Source organism: Diabrotica virgifera, chromosome 1 (genome assembly GCF_917563875.1).
Source record: "Diabrotica virgifera virgifera chromosome 1, PGI_DIABVI_V3a".
NCBI lineage: Eukaryota > Metazoa > Arthropoda > Insecta > Coleoptera > Chrysomelidae > Diabrotica > Diabrotica virgifera.
This window is the reverse complement of record NC_065443.1, coordinates 293,534,892-293,559,191: the sequence shown is the minus strand read 5'-3', so window position 1 is coordinate 293,559,191 and position 24,300 is coordinate 293,534,892. Positions and strand designations below refer to the sequence as shown.

Here is a 24,300-nt window from a genome sequence, read left to right as displayed (position 1 = left end):
TTTTTAAGGTTTTTATATCATTTTCTATTTGTTCTAAATATCTCAGCTTCGGTCTTCCTCTTGTTCTTTTTCCTACTGGCATCTGTTTGAATATTTTGTTTGGTATTTCGCCTTCTTCCATTCTTTCTACATGTCCCATCCAACGCAGCCGTCCTATTTTAATGAATGTTATGATATCTGGATCCTGGTATATTTCGTATAGTTCAAAGTTGTACCTTCTTCGCCAAATTCCATTTTCTTTTGTGCCCTTATATATGTGTCGCAAGATTTTTCTTTCAAAGGTGGCTAGCAATGTTTCCTCTCTTTTAGTGAGTGTCCAGGTTTCTGAGCCGTATGTGAGTACCGGTCTTATTAGGGTTTTGTATATTTGGCATTTTGTTTTCCTTGCGACGTTGTCTGATCTTAGTTGCCGAATAGCCATGGTAACTTTTATTGGCAATAAATATTCGCCTCTTCACTTCCTCTGCTACGTTATTATCAGATGTGACTAGGGATCCCAAGTATGTAAAGTTTTTTACCCCCTCAATGTTGTATTCTCCTATTGTTATATTTTGTGGCTGCCTTATTTCTGTGTTTTTACTTACCTGCATATATTTTGTTTTGTTCTGGTTGATTTTCAGGCCACTATTTTGTGCAGCTCGTTCTATTTGATTGAATGCCTCTATCATTTCTCTTCTTGATCTTGCGATTATGTCAACATCATCTGCAAATGCTAGTATTTGCACGCTTTTATTAATTATTGTTCCTCGAGTATTGACTGTTGTGTCCCTCATTATTTTCTCGAGTACAATGTTGAACAAGATGCATGATAGAGCGTCTCCCTGGCGTAGTCCCTTTTTCACATCTATTGTTTCCGTTAGTTCGTTTTGTATCCGGATTTTACTTTCTACTTTTAGAGATTCTTTTATCAGTTCTATTAGTTGTGTTGGTATATTAAATTCTTTCATTGCTTTTATTAAGAATTCTCGGTTTATATTGTCATATGCGCTTTCGAAGTCTATGAAGAGATGATGTGTGTCGATGTTATGTTCACTTGTTTTTTCAAGGATCTGTCGCAGAACAAATATCTGGTCTATTGTTGACTTCTGTCTACAGAAGCCACTTTGGTACCTGCCAACTATTTTTTCAGCGTGTGGTCTAAGTCTTTCATAAATGACGTTGGACATTATTTTGTATGCTGCATTCAGCAGCGTGATTCCACGGTAGTTTCCACATTCTAACTGATTCCCTTTTTTATGTAATGGTACAATAATACCACTATTCCACTCTGCTGGTAGCTGTTTATTTGACCATATCTTTGTTATCAATACATGTATTGTTTTCTGTAGTGCGTCTCCTCCTTCCTTCAGTAATTCCGATGCTACTTGATCCGATCCCGGTGATTTATTGTTCTTTAATTTGTCTACTGCTGTTCTAATCTCGGCTATTGTTGGTGGACTCTTTTCTCTGTTGTCTGCTTGGTCTAATGGTATATCAGGGTTCGTCTGACTCCCATCTCCTTCAAGCTTTTCCGTAAAATGTTCTGTCCATCTTCTTAGTATCTCTTGATGTTCTGTCAATATATTACCTTCCTTATCTCTACACATCGTCGTTCTCGGTTTGAAGTCTTTTCTGCTTTTGTTCAGTTTCTGATAAAATTTTCTTGTCTCTGTCGATCTACTTAGTTCTTGCAGTTTTTTATCCCTTACTCTGTATAATTTTGACATTAAAATTTTTATTCTCCTATTAGTTTTACTTAAAAAAGGTATACTTCTTTCATCTCCCTAAACTTAACCGTTTTCGAGATAAACGCATTTTAAATCTGCGATTCACCATCATTTTTAGCATAATATCATTGTAGTTCCACCCGAAAAATAACTTAAAACCATAATAATTGTGCCAGTTCTCAAATTTGTCATTGCATCGCAAATTATATTTGAAAAAATTTGCGATACATTTTTGGATAATTTTATGGTTTTAAGTTATTTTTCGGGTGTACAATGATATTATGCTAAAAATGATGGTGTATCGCAAATTTAAAATGCGTTTATCTCGAAAACTGCTGAGTTTAGGAAGATAAAAAAGTATACCTTTTTTAAGTAAAACTAATAGGAGAATAAAAATTTTAATGTCAAAGTTATACAGAGTGAGGGATAAAAAAATTGAACGTAATAAATGAGTGCTGAAAGGCGTATGTGGCGCCCTCTGGGGAATACATAATTTTTGGTAGGGAATTTAGTTTTCTCGACCCAAAAAACCGTCACGTACCAAATTTCATGATGTTATCTCATACCTGTCAGGAAATATTCAATAATAAATAAAAAAAATTAATTTTGACACCCTGTATCTCGGTTATTATTAACTTTTATACTAAGGTAAGTTAGCTTAAATCGGCCTATTTTAACCTCAGGAATCTGAGGTTAAGGTATGGCCCATTCTTTACCAAACACCCTGTATAAACTACAGATAGACGGAAGAATGCCGATTAAAAATTAAGATCTATAAAGTAACAGCCAAAAATTGTGAATTGCGGTCAAAATAGACCCCGGCCAGTCCGATGACGGATAAACAAATTTCACACTTGTGAGGTTTTTCTCCAGTGTGAACTCTCATATTATGTCTTTTCAAAGTAGTTTCTACACTAAATTGCTTAAAACAAATTTCACACTTTTTCTCAAATTTCAGGTTTTTCGCTTGTGCACCCTCAAATGTGTTTTCAAACTACTTGTTTGACTAAACCGCCTAGAACAAATTTCACACTTATAAGGTTTTTCGCCAGTATGCACTCTCCAATGTATTCTTAAACTAGCTTGATTAATAAACTGCTTAAAACAAATTTCGCAATTATATGGTTTTTCTCCAATGTGCAATCTCAAATGCATTTTTAAAAAACCTTGATCACTAAACTTCTTTAAACAAATTTCACACTTGTGAGGTTTTTCTTCAGTGTGAACTCTCATATGATGACTTTTCAAAGTCTTTGCTATACTAAATTGCTTAAAACAAATTTCACACTTGTAAGGTTTTTCCCCAGTGTGAACTCTCATATGCTCTTTCAAATGGCTTGAGGTAGTAAACAGCTTTAAACAAATTTCACAGTTGTGAGGTTTTTCCGCATTGTGCATCTTCAAATGCATTTTTAAATAACCTTGACCACTAAACTGCTTTAAACAAATTTCACACTCGTGAGGTTTTTCCCCAGTATGCACTCTCAAATGTGTTTTTAAATATCTTTGATCAGTAAACTGCTTCAAACAAATGTCACACTTGTGAGGTTTTTCTCCACTGTGGAGTCTCAAATGCCTTTTTAAATTTCTTTGATCAGTAAACTGTTTTAAACAAATTTCACACTTGTGAGGTTTTTCTTCACTGTGCGTTCTCAAATGTGTGTTTAAGTTACTTGTTGTACTAAACTGCTTTAAACATATTTCACACTTGTGAGGTTTTAGTCCACTGTGCATTCTTAAATGCTTTTTTAGATACCTTTTATCAGTAAACTGCTTTAAACAAATTTCGCACTGGTGTGGCCTTTCTCCAGTGTGCGCTCTCAAATGCCTTTTTAAACTTCCTATTTGGGTAAAGTCCTTCAAACAAATTTCACACTTGTAAGGTTTTTGTCCGGAGTGAACTATCATATGTTCAGTTAAAGAATATTTTCGAGGAAACTGCCTTAAACAAATTTCACACGTGTGCAGTTTTTCCACAGTGTGATTTGTCCTTTGTCCAGTCGCAACGTTCACATTTCTATTTAATACTGTTTCTTCAGCGTGTTGACCTGTGTACATGTCCATGCTTCTCTTTCTATTTTCTTCCTGGGAACAACCTAAAATACAAACCAACTATAAACATTTTACTGTAAGCACATCAAAGAAACATGAAACGTGAAACAAATAAATTGTGAAGAACGAAACCATTTCATGTTATAATATAGTGTAGGAAACAGAGGTCGAACTTCGCAAACTCGACACAAGTCCGGTTTTATTTTTTTTTTCTGATATATCAAAGGGTGCTTTTAATGAGACTAACTTTGTCTTAAAATATTTCGCCCCGGAACACCCATTTTCATCCGTTTAAAGGGGGTAGTTTGTGGTTTTTGCGAAACGCACTCCTTTCTGTAAGTTTTGCAAAAAATTCCTTAATAGAAATATGAAGAAAACTATATTTCCTACAATTTATTCTGCGACAGCATATGTCTATCACGCACTCTTTAGAGGGGGTGGCGCCCCAAAGTTGGCAAGTTTAAAAAAATATATTTTTCTCTATCCGTAAAGGGAATCAAGAAGAAAGCCAGCGGCTATTAATCACACATAGTGGCTGATTTTTTGGTATAGGTTTCAATGGTAATTGCCTATTTTTTAATTACAGGGTGTTAAATTAAAAAAAAACCTTTTTATACCATCTGAAACGCTTATGCTAGCGTAAATAAACTTTCAGTTATAACCCATGTATAAGTGTTATTTACAAATTTCTTATAATGCACCCCCATATTTTCGCTGAAACCACCCCAAAAAAAGGAAAATGAATAAAAAATATGCAAAAATTGACTTTGGACCACCACTGTGGCTTGGGTGGAAAGAAACTAAAATAGGTATAGGTCATAATGTGTAGCAGACAATGTGTTATTTTATTTGCCAAAAGTACGGTATCAATAAAATGAATAGGCGACGACAAAAAAAAACAAAAATTGGAGCTCGCCAAAGCATTTTTGAGGTTTACGGCGCCACTGTGTCGTAACGGTTGCTTAAACGAAAAAATGCATAGGACCTTATTTGTACAGCAAATAGTGGTCTTTAATTATGCATAAGTTTTGTTAAAAAAAAAATACATAGGTAAAGAGAAAATCGTAAAAACATGCTCGCCAAACTTATTTTCAGGAATAGGGGTAGTTTTCGCAGGGATGTTGCAATAACCATATATATTTATGAAAAACCCTATTGATGGAGTATAGATCCATACTAGTCAAAAAGCGAAAAAAAAATTTTCAACCCCTCGTTTTATTTTTTGGCTACAGCGGTTGCACCAGGAAATCGATTTTGCTGTCCATGCATGGGTAATAAGAACATGCACAAAATGATATATGAAGCATTTTAATAAGGGTAATGGTGTGTGAAGGATTCCAGGAAAACCACTTTCTTTATTTCTCCTTTTTTTGGGCGGTTCCGAAGAAAAAAATGAGAAAACTGGAAAAACTCTTCGTTCTGCTCCACCACAGAAACCAATGCAATATTAAATTCTTGGTCGGCATTCATTTTACGCACGTAATTATTTATTCAAAACAATGAAACTGAGACCAAAAAATAGAACACGACCTATTTCATGTAATACGTTTCAAGAAGATAAAAATGTTTCATGGGCATGATTTCGCGTTTCATGTTTCTTTGGTGTGCGGTCTTTCGAAGATAAAAATGTTTCACGCGCATGAATCACACTCGTTTCATTGGTATGCGGACTTCTATTTGTTTAGCAGCGCACGTAAGTCGATTTATGGATTTCCGCGGCCAAAATTATTTTATAGCATATTTCTACTAAAACTGATACAAATCAATGACAAATATTGTTTTCTAAAAATTGACTTGTATTTTTCATAAAAAAATCAAAATTTAAAATTATAACAAAATATGCAGGTTTTTACTTATACCTCAGTCGGTATCTGATATATCGGGCTCAGTATTTCCGATCACCCGGTAGGTAACATCATTTAAATTGTTTCAGAGCAAAATGACCCTGGTTTGATCCTTTTCTGTACACGTTTCCTGCTGCTTAAAATTGTTAATAGTGGATCAGAAGTTCAAAGAAGTTTAATTTCCTGTACGCATCTCAGTATTTCCTTGCACTAGCTGGGATCTCTGAGATCTCCTTTGGTATTTTTGAAGCATTCCTTTTTCCACGAGCCTGTAATGTCTGTGCCTGCATGAAAGATAATTTCACCATCAAGCAGAACGTATTTCTTCTGTTTTTCTTTTTATCCTTTCACTGGAGTCCTCAAATAATTTAAAAAGCCGACCTGGTTCAATTTATTTGTTTTCTACCAGTTTAAATGTTATATCTCACCAATATTTATTTGCTTGTAGAAATACCGCATCTTTTCGTGAGTCTTTAACTATTTCTCTATCATCGCCGTTTTAAAATTTCGAAATCTTTGTTTTAAATGGATTAAATTTTAATTTGTCCTCTAGATTAGGAAAATCTTGTAGCTCCATTTGGTCGCAAAGATATTTACGGAGCTCTATTTATAGGCCAGACATGTCACCAGATGTAGCTAAAACAAAAAAAAATGTAACTTATTACAATTAAAACAAATTAATAAGTAGGTAATTTTATTTTTGTGAAATCATCTTATATAGCAAATTAGAAACCTCTGTATTTCGGGAATTCGCAACTAAATTGTACGCCATTAATTAGACAAATATATGCAGTATGCTATAAAATAAATAGTATTGCTCGATCAGAGGCGAAAATATAACTAAATGTCTTATAAACATAAAAATTAAACAGAAATGCCACTATAAAACGGCTTGTTTTTGACTTTCTAAAAATAATATTTATTTTTTTTATTTATTTTTTTTTATTTATTTATTTACGGGTTTCCCCAATTTCAAAAAAAATATACATATATAAACAATAAGTAGAAGTAAAAGTAGTATTAGTAAAGTCCAGTAAAACAGTAAAAAAACTAAAAATAAAATTAAATGAATTAAACGAAAGTGTGACAGCATAAAACTGTAGTAAGTACATTACAATAAAACTAAATTTAACATACACACAATCCACGTTATGCAGTGACAATACATAATAATATAATATAAACTGACATTAATCAACTAACTACAGACAATAAAAAATTAACACATTACATAATACAAAAGCATTATCCATGGCAAAAATTAACAAATCCACTGAAAATATAATATTAAATATTAAACATAAGTGCTGACCGGAAAAATTGATTTTAGTCGGTTTTTAAATACTCGACTGGAAGAAGAGAATAAATCGATGTCCAAATCATTCAGGCGACTTAAAGTTCTATCTATTGGTGAGTTAAGACCATAGTTAGTTGAATGATGAGGTACATGGAACAAGTTATTATTTCTCAGATTATGGTTTGGAATATTAAAGTTTATTAATTTTAATAAATCAGGACAATTGATTTCACTATTTAATAGTTTATAAATAAAAGCTAGATCATTTATAATTCTACGGTCTATTAAGGAGTGCAAATTGAGATCACTACGGATGATGGTATAGTTGTGGTTTAGTTCAATAACATTATATCCCAATCTGTATGCTGCAAATCTTAAAAACTTATTTTGAACTCTCTCGAGACAAACAACATGAACATTATAAAATGGTGACCAGACAATAGAGGAGAATTCTAATATAGATATAACCAATGATGAGTAAACAGCCTTTATTGTATTAAGGGAAAGATCAGCACAACTGCGAAGTATATAACCCAGTACTTTTGAAGCCTTTGCTGTAACATAGTTAATGTGATCCACAAACGTTAAGTTTTCATCGAATATTACTCCTAAATCCTTTACTGTTTTAACATAAGAGAGCGCTTTACTGTCGATGACATATGATGATTGATATTTTTTTGCAACTTTGTGGAAGCTAATGAAATGACATTTATTAATGTTTAAAAAGAGTCTGTAATATCAAGTAACAGTAAACTTTCTATAAATATTTCAAGAAATATTCATTCTTACCTGAATTATTCGATTCCATCACCATCACTTTGAAAAAATAAAGAATAAATATTACTAAATCTCACAATTTTTAAAAAGTTGACTACTAAGCTAAGAGAACAAAAATTAAAACTAAACAGGGTTTACCCCCACTGTTAGGACTACTAAGCTTATCACTTGCTGTTGCGTTTAGTAAATTTCAATTTCCGACTTATTTCGTATGCTTTAAATGATGACGCACGGGTAAAGACTCGTGTATATTGACTATTAGGTCGGTATATCTGTGGTCAATTCTGCCGTTAATCAAAGATCTTTTCATTGCCCAATGTTCGACTTTGTCGAAAGCCTTTTCGAAATCTATGAACGCTAGATATAGAGGAATGTGGTATTAATTTGCTAGTTCTACTTTTCATACGGATTTTTTAAATTCTTTTTCATAAGGATTTTCATACTTAATAAATGGTCACTTGTCAGTGGCGACGCGTGACTTTTTCTAAAGTGTTACCAAAACCAGATGTAAAAAAATCTTATTTAAAAAAATATTTTGAACCTACCAAATATAAGTTTTTGTTTTCAATCCTGTGGGATAAAATTAAACAAATCACTATTCCCAAATTAAATGTATGTAATTATGTATATGTAACAGGTATAACAATAAATAATAAACAAACTAAACATATTATTCTACCATAAAATTAACATAAAAAAATGAACAAGTAGGAAAAAGAACAGATTTTAAAAGCTATTGTTTATATTTTAATTCTTCCATTTTCAATAATATCATTTTTTTTCTTTAAAATAATATATAAAAAAATACAAGGAGAATGACTTTTCAAGTAGTTGATCAATTACGCAATACGTAGCAACACTCTTCCATGTTTAAATGCACGCACACTGTAATCTGTAATAGGTATTAAACCAACGTTACCAATCTTCAAAATGGTTACAATACTGATATGCCGCGCGCCGTCTCTAGACCCGTCGGTCGAGTCGGTCCTTCAAAATTTTCAGAGCTAGTCCCGAACGATAGCAACGATAGCGAGGTTTCTCCTGCGTTACCGTTACCAGTGCCAGTATTGGTAACGACATATGATAACGTGTCATGGATTCACATATCTCGCCAATATTTTCGTGTGTCTAGTTGGGTATTTACTGAATTAGGTACTATTAACAAGTATTTCTGTTGGTAAAAAATATAAATGGAATTATTTCGTAGTAGTCATAAAATATTTATTTGCAAGATTTGTAACTGTTACCAATGGTAACAGTGGTTACATGGACGCTTCGCCACTGTCACTTGTGCTAAATCCCTTTCTAAAACGAGCTTGTTCCTTCGACTGGCTAAAACTGCGCGCATGCGCACACAGACAGTATGGCGTTTAGTTGCTAATCTGTCAAATTATGTATCAGCGCAAATAAGCCATTAAAATATTATATTAATGATTTTTAGTAAATGTATTATTTATTATAATTTTTGTGTCTTTGTATTTGTCTTCCTTGGGCGTAAAATAATAAAATACCTATTTTTATATTTTACTTGTCACCTTGATGTGTTTATGTATATCCGAAACGTCAATAACAAGCGCCTTGATAGCCTGGTTGGTAGAGCATTGGACCAGAGATCGAGAGATCGCGGGTTCAAATCCCGGACGATTCACATTTTTTTGGAATTGTTAAGTTTTGGTTAATTTTTGGTAATTATTGTTAATTTTTTGTAGTGTAACTGTTAAGTATATTTATTTCGTTGAAAATATATAATAGAAGTATGTATAACTTCTTATGAAGAAATAGACGCTAAGAACGCAAATAATACAGGACAATTTAGAATTAAATACTTGGACGGCATCCCAAAAATTGTTCCTTTAAACAGATAGGTCCCAACAGTTCCTCAAGCCAAGATCTTCAGGTTTACTATCAGAATGTGCGAGGCTTGAATTCTAAGGTATTTGATTTTTACTCTAGTGTTAGTGAATGTGAATTTGATATCATTGCTTTAACGGAAACTTGGCCCAACTCCGATATTATTAGTTCGGAATTGTTTAATGATGTCTATGAGGTCTTGACTTAAGTGAAACTTCGAGTGTGTTGTTGTTGATGTTTCAACGCTTGATTTACATTTTCCACTAGTTGATTTGTTAATTGTGGAATGTCACACAGGAAATAAAAAGTTTTATGTTGCAGTATTATATATTCCAGACAAATTAAAGCTAAATGATTTACAGGTTTTCTAGGTAAGTTGTCCATGTATTTGTATCAATATGTTTTATTCCTTCATCTCGGCTGTTTGACCTCTTATCATTTTCCACATTTCCTTTTGCATCCCATAAAAGTCGTGCTCCATCTCTTTTGAAAATGCTTCCCAATGTTCAGTTTTCTTCCTTCTTACTATTGAGTTTCAATTCATTTCGTACTCTTTTATATTCCTCATATGTTTGTCTCGTTCTTTTGGACTTGTATTCTAGGTAGATTTTTTTTCTTGGCATTTTATTTTTATTTCTTCACAGAACCATGGAGTTCCCCTTTTCTTTCGTATATGTTTACTTATCTTACGTTCTCCAAGAGCTTCCGTTGCTGCCATTTTGATATTATCTCTGATCTTCCTCCAACTTTCTTCTATGTCTTCATCCAGTGTAATGTAGTTTTCATTCAGTACTTTTTGCAGTCTTCTCTGCAAGGGCGAATATAAGGGGGGGCCGAGGGGGCCCGGGCCCCTCCCGAAATAAAAATAAATAAATGAAAAATGGTTGATGAAGTTAAAAAATACAAGTTAACACAAAATATTGAAGTGGATGGAGATTGATTGATTTTATGGAGATTGATATATACTGTTTGTTGTGCATGCTGGCTGTTCGGAAGGATTTATCCAAGGAGCATAACTGGTTTATAGAGCCTACACTACTATTTTATAGTGGAGATTATCATTGTCAAATGAATTCCAAAATTTTTGAAAAATATGTAATAGAAAAATTGTTAAGACATTAAACAAGAAAAAGGGGGAAAAGCTCGGACTCGGAAGTAGGTGCTAATTATGGTAACCCCTCACTTACGTCCGTGCATTATTCTCCCCATCCTTTTTTGGGATCTCCCTAAACGGCAACTTTGCTCAGAGTCGTTCTTAACGGAGCCAGTACATTTTACTTACTACCGCTTTAATTTTAGCGATATGGCAACGCTGTGCGGAACGTTCTCGGCGCATGCTGTGTTGATTGTTTTCAGAGAAGCGTCAGTTACTGTGGCAACCGTGGAAAGATCGTTCTCAAGTTTAAGAAGGCTAAAAACATACTTGAGAAATAGCACTTCGGAAAATAGGCTTAATGGGCTAGCGTTGCTTTCAATCCACAGAGACTTTGCAATAAGCAATGAAGAAGTTCTTGACAAGTTTGCGAGTGTACCAAGAAACCTTGATTTTGTGTTGTAAACTTAAAATATAAAAGTTGTAAACTTAAAATATTAAATTAAAATAAAAATATACCAATTCTTTAAATTTTTTTTCGTGGGAGTATACCCGAACCCCCCTCTGCTTATTCCATACCCCCCCCCCCCCCGGATTCCCCGGTTATTGGCCCCCCCCCCCAAATATTTTCCTATATCCGCCACTGCTTCTCTGGTATAGATCTCGTGTTGACAAGTCTCGTAGCTGTGCTACCTTTATTCTTGTCTCACATTCAACAGGGTCTTCTTTGCTGTTTCTTTGTAGCTCTATTTTGATTTTTCCAAGTACTAGGTTGTGATCGTTTCCAATATTAGCTGCACTTAAACATCGTATGTCTAGTACTTAAGAGTGGTGGATGTTTCTGCTTGTCTATATATAATCAATAACGGATCTGTGTCCTCTTGTATTTTGGAATGTATATTTTTGTTGATCTTTGTGTCTAAAGAACGTATTGTTTATTCGAAATTCGTTCTGAGAGCAAAAGTTAATAAGTAGTTCTAAATTTTCATTTTTGTTGTCTTCATTGAATCGTTGCTTTATTCCTGGTATAATTATGTTACCGACTCTTGCGTTCATGTCTCCTAAAATATATATTATCTCATTGGCTGGTATTTCGTCGACTGTTTGTTGGAGCTCGTTATAAAAGTGGAGTCTGTCGACTTCAGGTTTGCAGTTTTCTGGGCTATAAACTCCTATAATATTTATTTTTTGCTTCTCTAATTTGATCTTAATAACTACGATTCTTTCTGATATGTATTGGCATTCATATATGTTATCTGCCCATTTTTTGTGTATCATCAAGGCCAGGCCTTCTTTGGCTCTCGTATTTTTTGGTACACCACTATAGATCAAGAAGTATTCCCCAAGCCACATCCACATCTCTATCTTATTTTCTCTCAGTTCCTTTTCTAACTCCTGGTCTATGTTGTTCAATGATTTTATATTCATGTCGCAATTCTGAGTATATTTTTCCTTTTCTTTGTCCTGATTCTCGCCGTTTTCGTCATCTGTGTATCCGTCCTGTTCCGAAGCATCCCGTTGGTTCTTTGAGCATTGCTTCATTTTACGATAGGTATGTTGCTAACCTCGCCTATTAACCCTCCACTTTTATCCGGGCTTGGGACTGGCTGTGATAACTACCAAGCTACTTGATCCACTCGATAGTTATCCCAGGCAGTGTTCTATCCCACGAATATCTAACTGTGACTAACTATATAATGAACCAAGCATCAGACATTTCATAAAAGCACAGAGAGTGAGATGGATGGGACACGTGATGAGAATGGAAAGGAAGAGTGTGTCAAAGATGGTCCTAAAACTTGGCCCAACCACTAAAAATAGGAAAGGAAGGCCCACAAAAAGATGGTTTAATAGTGTACAGGAAGGTCTAAAAAGTTATCGAGTTATTGGTTGTGAAGAAAGAGTTACAAACAGGGACGAATGGAGGAGAATTGGACGGCGTTATGCATAACTCGACTAAGCGCAATTTCTTTAAAATCGAGATAACAGCGGATTCTGGAGACACATAGCTAAAACTATCTTGAAAAAAATCCCTGTTATTATCACATTAACGGTTACTAAGAAAAACAAAATTGAACCAAGCGACATTCTGTCTATTAAGGGTTTTTAGTTTTGCATAACAAGACTATATCCATAACGGCCATTCTTAGTTTCGCAATAGTAGACTAAGCGCCAAAATGATCGATTTTTTTTAAGTGAAAATGTTGTGTTTTTGTATAATTAAATTGAAACATTCAAATAATCTATATAAAAACTGTATATATAAGGCATACAATAGTTTTAAGAATAAAAAACATGATTCACTTCAGACTGCTTCAAATAGGTACCCTTACGCTTTGTATAAAAACAAAATACTGAAAATTCTACAAAATTCAATTCGTATCGATTGTCAATGGTTCGGACTGCAAGTTATTAAAAAATAAATCTCATTTTACAATGTCTTAACACTGACAGCAATAGAAAAAGGTATCTATGTACCGCTGTTTAGTACACTAACGCTTCGAATAAAAACAGAATTTTAAAACTTCAACAAAATTCAATTTGTGAATTGTCAATGGTCCCTACTGCCAGTTAATAGATAAATAAATATCATTTTACAATAGCAACACAGTCTTGGCAATAAAAAAAAGTATAGATGTAAAATTAGAAGAAAAAATGTAGAAAAGATTTTACCGCTACATATTTAGATATTTATACGCTTTTATACAAATACCAACTTCACGAGTGCTTGAAAAATTTTGAAAAATTAAAATTTAATGGTCGCTTGTGTAAGAGACAGCGTGTATATTAAGGGGTTAATGTGCAACCAAGTATTGCATTGTGTATGCAAATAAAAGTAACTGTATTGTTATTCGTTAGAGTGTATTATTCGTTATTAAACTTCTAAATTGAGGAATTATCTTCAAATATGAGCAAGTTTCAGTCGATAACAGAAAAAACTCTGTATACTCCAATTTTTTATTGATATAATTTTAACTGCATTGGAATTAACGCTATTGAATTGTAAAATAAATTTAGAGCAATAAAATGCAAAAAAATATATTTAATGATAATTGAATTGATTATGTTGTAGCAATACACGTTTAACATATAAATTAAAAATAATACTAGTTTATTTGTTAAGTGATTACAAGAAGCATATCGCAATATTTTGTTTTGCATTAATAGACCAAACGACATAAATGGTAGTTGGTCTAGTAATGTATAACAACTAAACTTCCTAAAATATATTTAAAGCATAAGTAAACCAAGCGACATTTTATTTGTTTTCTAGAATATGGTCATCATCACTGGCTCGACAACCCTTTCTGGGTCTCGGCCTGTTCCAGGATTCTTCTCCATTCTGATCTGTTTCGTGCTTTTTTTTTCTCCAGTTTTTTATTTTTAAGGTTACAGTAAAACCTCCTTTAACCGAAATAATTGGGGGGAAAGCCGTTTCGGATAACAAGAATATCGTTTAAAAATAACATGGGTTTTTGTATTCTTCTTGTATCAAATTGCATGGTATTCTTGGTCAAAGATAGTATTAAACAATACTATGAGGTGATTTTGTAATGTGTTGTATATTTAATTGTGTTCTTTAGTTGTATGAAAGCAAAGTTGACAATGTTGACAAATTAACATCGAATTGTTTCCGCTTTTCGATAAAAATTTACTTTTATTGACGAAATTATTGAAAGCGCCAGCCATTTCGGTTAAATGATGTTTCAGTTAAAAAGGTTTCAGTTAACGGAGGTTTTACTGTATTATATCATTTTCTATTTGTTCTAAATATCTCAGCTTCGGTCTTCCTCTTGTTCTTTTTCCTACTGGCATCTGTTTGAATATTTTGTTTGGTATTTCGCCTTCTTCCATTCTTTCTACATGTCCCATCCAACGCAGCCGTCCTATTTTAATGGATGTTATGATATCCGGATCCTGGTATATTTTGTGTAGTTCAAAGTTGTACCTTCTTCGCCAAATTCCGTTTTCTTTTGTGCCCTTATATATGTGTCGCAAGATTTTTCTTTCAAAGGTGGCTAGCAATGTTTCCTCTCTTTTAGTGAGTGTCCAGGTTTCTGAGCCGTATGTGAGTACCGGTCTTATTAAGGTTTTGTATATTTGGCATTTTGTTTTTTTCTGGAATCTGTTTCTAGAATATGGTAGGTGCGATTATATTGAAACTTCGCAACCAAAGAGTTATCGGTGATCATTCTTCTGTTAAAATTTTGTGCAAATATATTAATAAATGCATTTTTAAGAAACGAAAAACTTTGCTCAAAACTATGTTTTGGCGCTTGGTCGAGTTATGCATAACGCCGTCCAATTGTAAGTCGATTTAGTAGGCAAGGAACATGATTGAGCAAGAAGCCACTCCACTTAATACAAGTGTTGTAATAAATAGTATTATATTATTAATTGTATTATATCGATTGTATTTTTAGTCCTAGGCCTCCAAGGCATGTTGGGCTTTTTATTATTTTCATCAATGATGTAAATTATGTTGAGGGTCTGGAATTTATTAGTCTTTTTGCAGATGACACATTAATTGTATGCAGTGGTGATGATATTGTGGAGGTTGTTAGAAGGATGCAGCGTTTGTTAAAAAGAATTGAGATATTTTTGGATGCTAACAAGTTAAAACTTAATGCGAGTAAAACAAAGTCAATGATAGTCTCTAGCCGATATAAATTAAATAATATAAGTATGGAAAATTTGAAACTAAAAGTTAATAATAAATGCATCAAATGGGTCAATGAAATTAAATATCTTGGATTTATACTGGATAACACACTCTCTCTGAAACCTCATTTTTAATATATTTGCAAGAAAATATCTAAAAAATTATTTTTCTTTAATAGAATTAGCAAAGATCTATCATTATTTTCAAGGATCACTGTATTTAGAAGTATAATTCAGCCCCATTTTGACTACTGTTCAAGTGCTTTATATTTAGGTGATAAAGGATCAATTCAATCATTGCAAATTTTGTATAACAGATGTATGAGAACAATTCTTCGATGCAATCGCTACACGCCAATTGAGATGATGTACTCTACTTTAGGTTGGTTTTCAGTTCAACAAAGGCTTTACTACCTTACTATGGTTTTCATTTTTAAATTAAAAAAAGGAATGCTGCCTGCATATTTTAATGAATATGTTACATTGAGGGGTCAAGTTCATTCATATACCATGAGAAATATTGAAGATTTTGATATTCAAAAAACTAATAAACATAGCACAATGACATTTCTGTTTTACAAATGTATGAATGAATTTAACCATCTTCCCCCCAGTGTTAAGAATGCACTGACAGTTCAAATTTTTAAAAAATTACTGAAGACATATATTTTACCTAGATAAAAAAAATAATTTTTAATAAATCTGTATGTGTTGTATAATATTGCATGTATTGTATATTGTATGTTACATTTAATTAAGCAAATTCATATTTAAATATTGTTAGTAGGATTTCTATTTCAATAAAGAATTTCTATTTCTAATTTAAATAAATAAGTAATAGTGTCAATTAGTAGAATGTATTTTGTAATAATAGCCCAGTAAATGAACGGGAAATACGGGGATACCGCGTAATTTTCAGGGGCAATTCCGAATTGCATAAAAATTTGGATTTAGGTTCTACTTACCCTCCATTTCAAAGTTGAATTTGTACTGTTGGTTGCTTTTACTTGGGGGTGACAGTCACCACTTCTCGGGGGTAAAAAAACGCATGTTTAAAATAAGACTGTAAATGGATAAATTGACTGCTTATAAGCAACTTTCGTTCTATAGAGTTTTTTTTATATAAGTCAATACTTTTCAAGATATTTGCGATTGAAAATGTTTATTTTTCGACAAACAAACTACGTTTTCAGACGGTTCTTCACAAATAACTCAAAAAGTAAATATTTTATCGAAAAAAATATTCTTACCAAAAGTGTAGCATATAAAAAAATGAAAAAAATGGTGTATCAGTAAAGTCTATAAACCGAGTAAAAGTTGTAGGTAGCTCATTCTTATTCGTCTAATTCCAAATCGAATATTTCAATGTGAAATCACTGAAAAAGAAGCAATTTTCAAGAAATCCCATTTGAACTTTTTAAAGTGTTTAAAAAAAAGCTTTATTTTATTTGTTTACAAAAATTTCTAGCATTAAAAATAAGCGAGTTATGCTCAAAATAAAGTTGGCCCCCTTTTTTTTGGTAAAAAAATCATGAAAATATCCCCGTGTTTAGCTCCCCAAATGAAATTAATCTTTACCGCTTTACAAACAATTTTACTTTACTTATCTATCTTTTATAGATGATCTGTTAGTTTCACCGGCTTAAAGTGCTTATTTTTGAAAGGGTTATAGTTGAATGGGCTTAAACGAATTATTAATCACGAGTGTATGCAAACTTTGAACAGCCATAGCTTACCCAATTGTTGTCTTACATAAAAACAAAATGAAACTAGAATATTTATAACAGCAAAACCTACACCTGAGATGGACAGATGAACTGAAACTAAATGCCGGGAAAAATTGGCTACAAGTAGCATACAACAAAAAACAATGGAAAGGAAGACTTAAAGAGGCTTATCTTCAGATGTGGACGTAAATGGCTAGATAAAGAAGAAGAAGGATCAGTATTACAGAGTAATGGAGAAATAGATGGAGATGCATGCAGTAGAATTAGGGCTAGATGGATGAAGTGGAAAGAAGCGAGTGGTGTGTTCTGTGACAGAAAAATAGGGAACTTGCATAAATTTTTAAATTCGAAGAAAATGTTATAAATCACAACATAATTTAAAACATGTATCAAAGATAAAAAAGTTTTGTTTGTCTTTCGTTTGGCTATTAAAGACGATTAAAAATTCAAATTAAAACAGGTGGTCCAAAACACGTCGTGATGTCACTTGGTTTTACATTTACATTTTTCCAATAAAGTAAACAGAATTTTAAATTAGACATTATAAACGTCAGTAGGAAATACATGTATGTGACGTTACAAGTGTTTTTGATCGTTTGAACTATTCATAGAAAATTTGCACTTTTACAAAATGGTTTTATTTTCAATACATAGTAAACCTTCTTTACTTTTCTTCAAAAACTGTATCAAACTCCAATTACAACAAACTGGTATATATTATTACAACGACATACGATAAATGTCATTAGAATATAAATATTTTTCCTTTATTCTCCGACAACGAGGTGGCCGAATACCCAAGTAGGTGGAGGCCAATAAACTAAAGAAGGAGAAGAAGAATATACCTAAATATAACGCTGTGTCTAGGTACAGGCTAACGTGTACGGAGATTAAAAAATTAGAGTGTCAGAGTGTTTTGTGTTTACACTTTAATTTTAATATTGATTAGTGAAGAGATTTCTTATTTTTTATTTGTTTAGGTTTGTTTTTAAATTAACTATGCAGTGTGTACAATTATTTAGTTGTTTTAATGAGTTTAACATTAACAACATTTTAAAACAGTATGAAAAAGTTAAGAGACTATAAATTAATATATATTTTTTTAGTTATAAGTAAAATAGTAACCCGTGTTGAGCTGCCCCCCCCCCCCCACTTGCAAAAATTAAAAAACAAATAGCCCTGATTTATGAGCTCTCATATTCCGCAAACTAAAATTTTTGAGCTCGTTCCACTGAGCAGGAATTTGATACTTTAGTGGCTCAGCCCCCCCCCCCCAGTACTTAAAAATAGGAATATTGAATCGGTTTTTGCGGCAGAATTACGAGCTATTTATGAGCTCTTGAAATTATATAGTTTCGATTTTTGAGCTCATCCCCTTCACCCCCAAACAACCCTTTAATTGATTTAACTTAAGAGAAAAATGCTGAGAAAACTTAAAATATATCGTATTGCGGATATAATTCCTATAGCTTATATACTCTAAGAATAAACTATTAAATCACGTGCATTTCGATTATTGAGCTACAACCCCTTCGCAAGAAAACCACCCTATATTCCCGGCTTAAGAGAAAGTTGTACTTAAAATGCATTAAACTAATTATTTGGCGACTATATATCATTGAATAATTTATAAGCTTCCAAATTACGCGCATTTAGATAAGTAAATTGCACTTTATTTTGTATAGTGCAGTCACTGAAGGTAAAAATCAACGATTACCTTCAATTTCGGTGAACCTTCATCGATTTTCACGAAAATTGATCAGTGGTTAGAGGATACGTCAAGAAACAAAGGTGACATGGTACCACCTTGCGCCTTTACCCTGAGGGTGGATACCGCCCCTTCTCGGGGGTGAAAATTATTTTATTAAAAATAACTGCACAAATCAATAAAAGAACAAATTAAAAGCAAAATTTATTATATAAAGTTAATAAAATAAGTCAATACTTTTTAAGTTATTAAAGATCAAAGATTTTAATTATTCGTGAAAAAAATGCATGTTATGAAGCAGTTTTTCGTAAATCACTGAAAATCTGTTTTTACACAAAAGTTAATAGTAGTTTAATTCGTATAGCTTATATTCTAAGAATAAACTCTTAAATCACGCGCCTTTCGATTATAGAGCTACAACCTCTTCGCAAGAAAACCATCCCATATTCCCGACTTAAGAGAGTTCTACTTAAAATAATTTAAATAAATTATTTGGCGACTAGATATCGTTTAATAATTTATGAGCTCGCAAAATATACCCATCTCAATTATTGAATTGCCATTTTCTTTCTATAGTGCAGTCACTGAAGGTAAAAATCAACTATGACCTTCGATTTCAGTAAATCTCCATTCATTTTCACGACAATTGGTGAGCGGATTTTGATGCTATCAACTTTTTCTGGAGCTCATTTTTGATAGGTATTTCTAAGTACTTTGACAAGTATTTAGTACCTAAGTGTTATAAAATGCATCTCTTTCCCGTTATTTAAGCTTGAATCCTTAGAATTGAATAGTTGCAGAAACAATATACATTTAATCACCAATAACTTACTTTAAATTAACATTAAAGGGTTTTCAAGTAAGCAATTTATTATATTTTTTATTAGCTTGAATTTTAGTGATGAACACTTTTTTGTAAAAACTTACAGTTTTTGAGTTATTTATGAAAAATCGCTTTAAAGGCCTGGCTGAAAGACTTCGGTCGATGGCCTTTTGGTACATTGTATCAATAAAGTATGTTTCTCTCTCTCTCTCTCGCTTTAAAGCATGCATTTTCTTTCACAAAAATTAAAATATTTGATCTTTAATAACTCAAAAAGTATTAATTTATTTTAATCACATTATATAACAAATTTTGCTTACAATTTGTCCCTCTCTCGATTTGTGGGGATATTTTTAATGAAGTAATTTTCACCCCCGAGAAGGAGTGACATATACCCCAGGTTAAAACCCCAAGTTGTTATTGTTAATTCGTGAAAATGAATGGAGATTTACCGAAATCGAAGGTCATAGTTGATTTTTACCTTCAGTGACTGCACTATAGAAAGAAAATGGCAATTCAATAATTGAGATGCGTATATTTTGCAAGCTCATAAATTATTAAACGATATGTAGTCGCCAAATAATTAATTTAAATTATTTTAAGTACAACTCTCTCTTAAGCCGGGAATATGGCATGGTTTTCTTGCGAAGGGGTTGGTTGTAGCTCTATAATCGAAAGGCGCGTGATTTAAGAGTTTATTCTTAGAATATAAGCTATATGAATCATAGGCGTAACCAGGGGGGGTTTTGGGGGTTGTAACCCCCCCATTGGGATGTGATTTGAGCTCTATACGCTTAACACCATAGCCCTCAAAGACCTTCCAGTAGTTGTAACCCCCCCTTTCAGGTAGTTGTAACCCCCCCTTTCAGGTAGTTGTAACCCCCCCTTAGGATCATCCTGGTTACGCCTATGATACAAATTAAACTACTATTAACTTTTTTGTAAAAACTTACAGTTTTTCAGTGATTTACGAAAAACCGCTTCATAACATGCATTTTTTTCACGAATAATTAAAATCTTTGATCTTTAATAACTTAAAAAGTATTGACTTATTTTATTAACTTTATATGATAAATATTGCTTTTAATTTGTTCTTTTATTGATTTGTGCAGTTATTTTTAATAAAATAATTTTCACCCCCGAGAAGGGGCGGTATCCACCCTCAGGGTAAAGGCTTACCAAAAGGTGGTACCATGTCACCTTTGTTTCTTGACGTATCCTCTAACCACTGATCAATTTTCGTGAAAATCGATGAAGGTTCACTGAAATTGAAGGTAATCGTTGATTTTTACCTTCAGTGACTGCACTATACAAAATAAATTGCAATTTACTGATCTAAATGCGCGTAATTTGGAAGCTTATAAATTATTCAATGATATGTAGTCGCTAAATAATTAGTTTAATGCATTTTAAGTACAACTTTCTCTTAAGCTGGGAAGATATTGTGGTTTTCTTGCGAAGGGGTTGTAGCTCAATAATCGAAATGCACGTGATTTAATAGTTTATTCTTAGAGTATATAAGCTATAGGAATTATATCCGCAATACGATATATTTTAAGTTTTCTCAGCATTTTTCTTTTAAGTTAAATCAATTAAAGGGTTGTTTGGGGGTGAAGGGGATGAGCTCAAAAATCGAAACTATATAATTTCAAGAGCTCATAAATAGCTCGTAATTCTGCCGCAAAAACCGATTCAATATTCCTATTTTTAAGTAGTGGGGGGGGCTGACTCAGCCCCCCCACTAAAGTATCAAATTCCTGCTCAGTGGAACGAGCTCAAAAATTTTAGTTTGCGGAATATGAGAGCTCATAAATAGCTCATAAATCAGGGCTATTTGTTTTTTGATTTTTGCAAGTGGGGGGGGGGCAGCTCAACACGGGTAAAATAGTATTACCATTACCGTCCAAAATTAAAATAAAAGGAAGACCTAAAGCTTTTACAATAATAATTAACTTATTCTGAAGCTATTTCCTTGTGGCATTTTTGTAATGAACTATTCTAAATGGAAACTAAGCCACAATTTAACTAAAAAATGATTTTATTGATGTTTCGACATCTATATCGGACGTCGTTGGCAAAATACAAAATATTATTAAATTAAACAAAAATGTTGTTACTTAGTAAAAATTTTTCTAATAATTTATTTAATCTGACTAATTTTTGTATTTTGACAATGACATCCGATTTGGACGTTGAAACGTTAATAAAATAATTTTTTTAGTTAAAGTGTGGCTTATTTCCCATTTAGAATAATTGATTATAATAATTAACTTACATATAAAAATTATTTTAACAATATTTTGTATGTGTTATGTCAACTAAATACATATATTTATTTTGCTAACCTAAATATATACTTTTTTATATACATTGATTTATTACAATTAAGTTGGAAACATCTGAATAGTTCTGCTTTCCTTCCTTTAACAAATATTTTTCTATCAAACAAACACTAAGGGCCAGTTGTTCGAACGCTGATCAAAAATGATCATTATCAACTATTTAATTACAATTACATTTGATTAAGCGTACTTCTGATAGATGTCACATTTTGAGGTTATGTTGACATTTTTTACAGATTTATTTTATTATTTTGGTTTTAATCTAAAATAAACCATAATTAAACACTTTCTGATGTTAATTTCTTGTTTTTACTTACAAATCAATAATAATAATAAGCAATTTTTAATAATTTAACAGCTGCGGCTATATTTTAATTACTGCTTTACCTACAATCAATGAATGGTTAGTGTTTAACATGTATTTTTGATGTCTCGATTGATTCCCATCAAGAAAATTGATTACAATAAACTGATTGATTATAATTAATTTCTTGATTAGCGTTCGAACAACCGGCCCTAAACATTTCAAAATAGCTTGTACCAAAATATACAGTCACTGCGCACACTTAATAATGACGTCACTGGCTTGATGAAGTTTAATTCGCGTGTATGCTAACTTTTTTATTTGCGTACACGTTAGCGTGTACCTAGACACAGCAAAATATAACCATAATAATAACTAATATAAAACTATGTGACGTCACGGGTCGTTTGAACTATTTTATACCGCAGAAGACTTTAAATATGTATTTCTAAGTTATTACGAGTTTTTGAAGCGTGAAATTTTGGAAATCTCATTTTTAAACAAAACTGAACATTATTATGTAATAAAAAAAATTGTGCAAGTTCCCTATTCTAATGAAGCTTAAGGGAAAATTCTATAAAACAGCCATAAGACCGGCTATGATGTACGGAACTGAGTGTTGAGCAGTGAAAAAGAAAGAGGAACAATGAATGCATGTGGCAGAAAAGAGAATCCTTAGATGGATGAGTGGAGTAAGAAAAAAGATAATATTAAAAATGAGTATATTAAGGGAAGTCTAGGTGTGGCACCAATTGATGCCAAAATGAGAGAGCATGTTCAACGTTGAGACGTTAATCACCTATCACCCATTCACCGTTAATACCTATTTGAGGAATTGCTGAAGTGCAGATCCCTGGAAGGAGTAGGAGAGGAAGACCAAAGAAGACGGTTAGGCATGACATGTTGGTAAAGGGGATTAATATTGATATGACCCAAGATAGAATTGTATGGAGAAATGCAATTAGGGAAGCCGACCCGTCATAGGGATAAGGCAAAGAGAATGATGAGTATAATCTCTCTTAATGTAAGAATTAATGTGATTGATTTACTTACTTTCTGCATTTGTGGTTTGTTTTTCTTCAAATGGTGTAAATTTGCATTCATCTTGTTCTACTTCAGTTTTTAGGGGGAATTCATTGAAGTCTAAATATCCAAATGCCTCATATGCGGGTTCTGTCTTGGGTTCTTCTTTAATTTCAACTTTGAAGGCATCCAAGGGACCATGACAGGCCTCATTTTCTGTTTCTATTTTACAAGCATTCTCACTAGCTTCATGTTTGATTTCCATATTATTAAATTTGATTTTATTTGCCATTTTCAGTTTTGTATGCACAAAAAAAAATAAATAAATTAGGGTTTGGAGCACAACAGTGTTGCCCAGCGTTGCCAGGCCCAAAAAATTTATTTCCCCAAATTGTGTTTTAAAAGTTGTCAGATTTTCAACAGAATTCCCCAGATTTATAAGGTTTTTTCCAACTCCATACAAAACCGTTCTTAAATCGTTACGCGCATGCGCGATAACGAAAATTTATGCGCAGTTACACATTTTTCGTTACTGCGCATACTCGTATCTGTTAAAGAACGGTTTTGTTTGGGGAACCCCAAGGAATATCATTGTTCGCGGTAGTCACAATTCACCAAACTGTATTGAGTGTGGCCTATATGTGGAATCAGTCACCACGATCTTGTCCTTGTAAAACATTTAATATTCACATAATTACTGGACTTTCTAAAATAACTATCTTTTACTAGATTTAATAACATATTTTAGCCAGTTTGATTTCCCCAGATATTAGTCATTTTAAAAAAGTTTTTCCCCAGTCCCCAAAGTTTATCAATTTTCCCCAGTTCTGGGGAAAATTCCCCAGACCTGGCATCCCTGGTGTTGCCAACGACCGAACGTCGTTTTCTACTAGATTTATATACAAAATCTACTTAATTCTACTAGATTGAGCATAAAATCTACTAAATATTCTACTAAATTATTTGCTCACAAAGTGACACTTGACAGCCAAAAAAGAAGAATAAAAGACAGATGACATCCCAAAAAGAAGAAGAAATGACAGATGACAGCTCAAAAAAGAAGAAAAAATGACAGATGACAGATTATTTTG

At 32.7% G+C, this 24,300-nt stretch overlaps 1 protein-coding gene across 2 annotated transcripts; it reads right to left on the bottom strand.

Annotated features, from left to right (window-relative positions):
- Positions 1-1,795: 1,795 nt before the first annotated feature.
- Positions 1,796-23,565, bottom strand: LOC126885328 (zinc finger protein 239-like). 2 transcript variants are annotated; one of them, XM_050651879.1, is made up of 3 exons: positions 23,240-23,565; positions 6,031-6,238; positions 1,796-3,802 (listed from the first exon to the last, which is right to left on the bottom strand). In XM_050651879.1, exons 2-3 carry the CDS (start codon positions 6,059-6,061, stop codon positions 2,661-2,663), a joined length of 1,173 nt encoding a protein of 390 aa, XP_050507836.1. In that variant the 5' UTR covers positions 6,062-6,238; positions 23,240-23,565; the 3' UTR covers positions 1,796-2,660. The 2 variants fall into 2 exon arrangements, with proteins under 2 accessions (XP_050507836.1, XP_050507834.1); XM_050651877.1 differs by lacking the exon at positions 6,031-6,238.
- Positions 23,566-24,300: the final 735 nt, after the last annotated feature.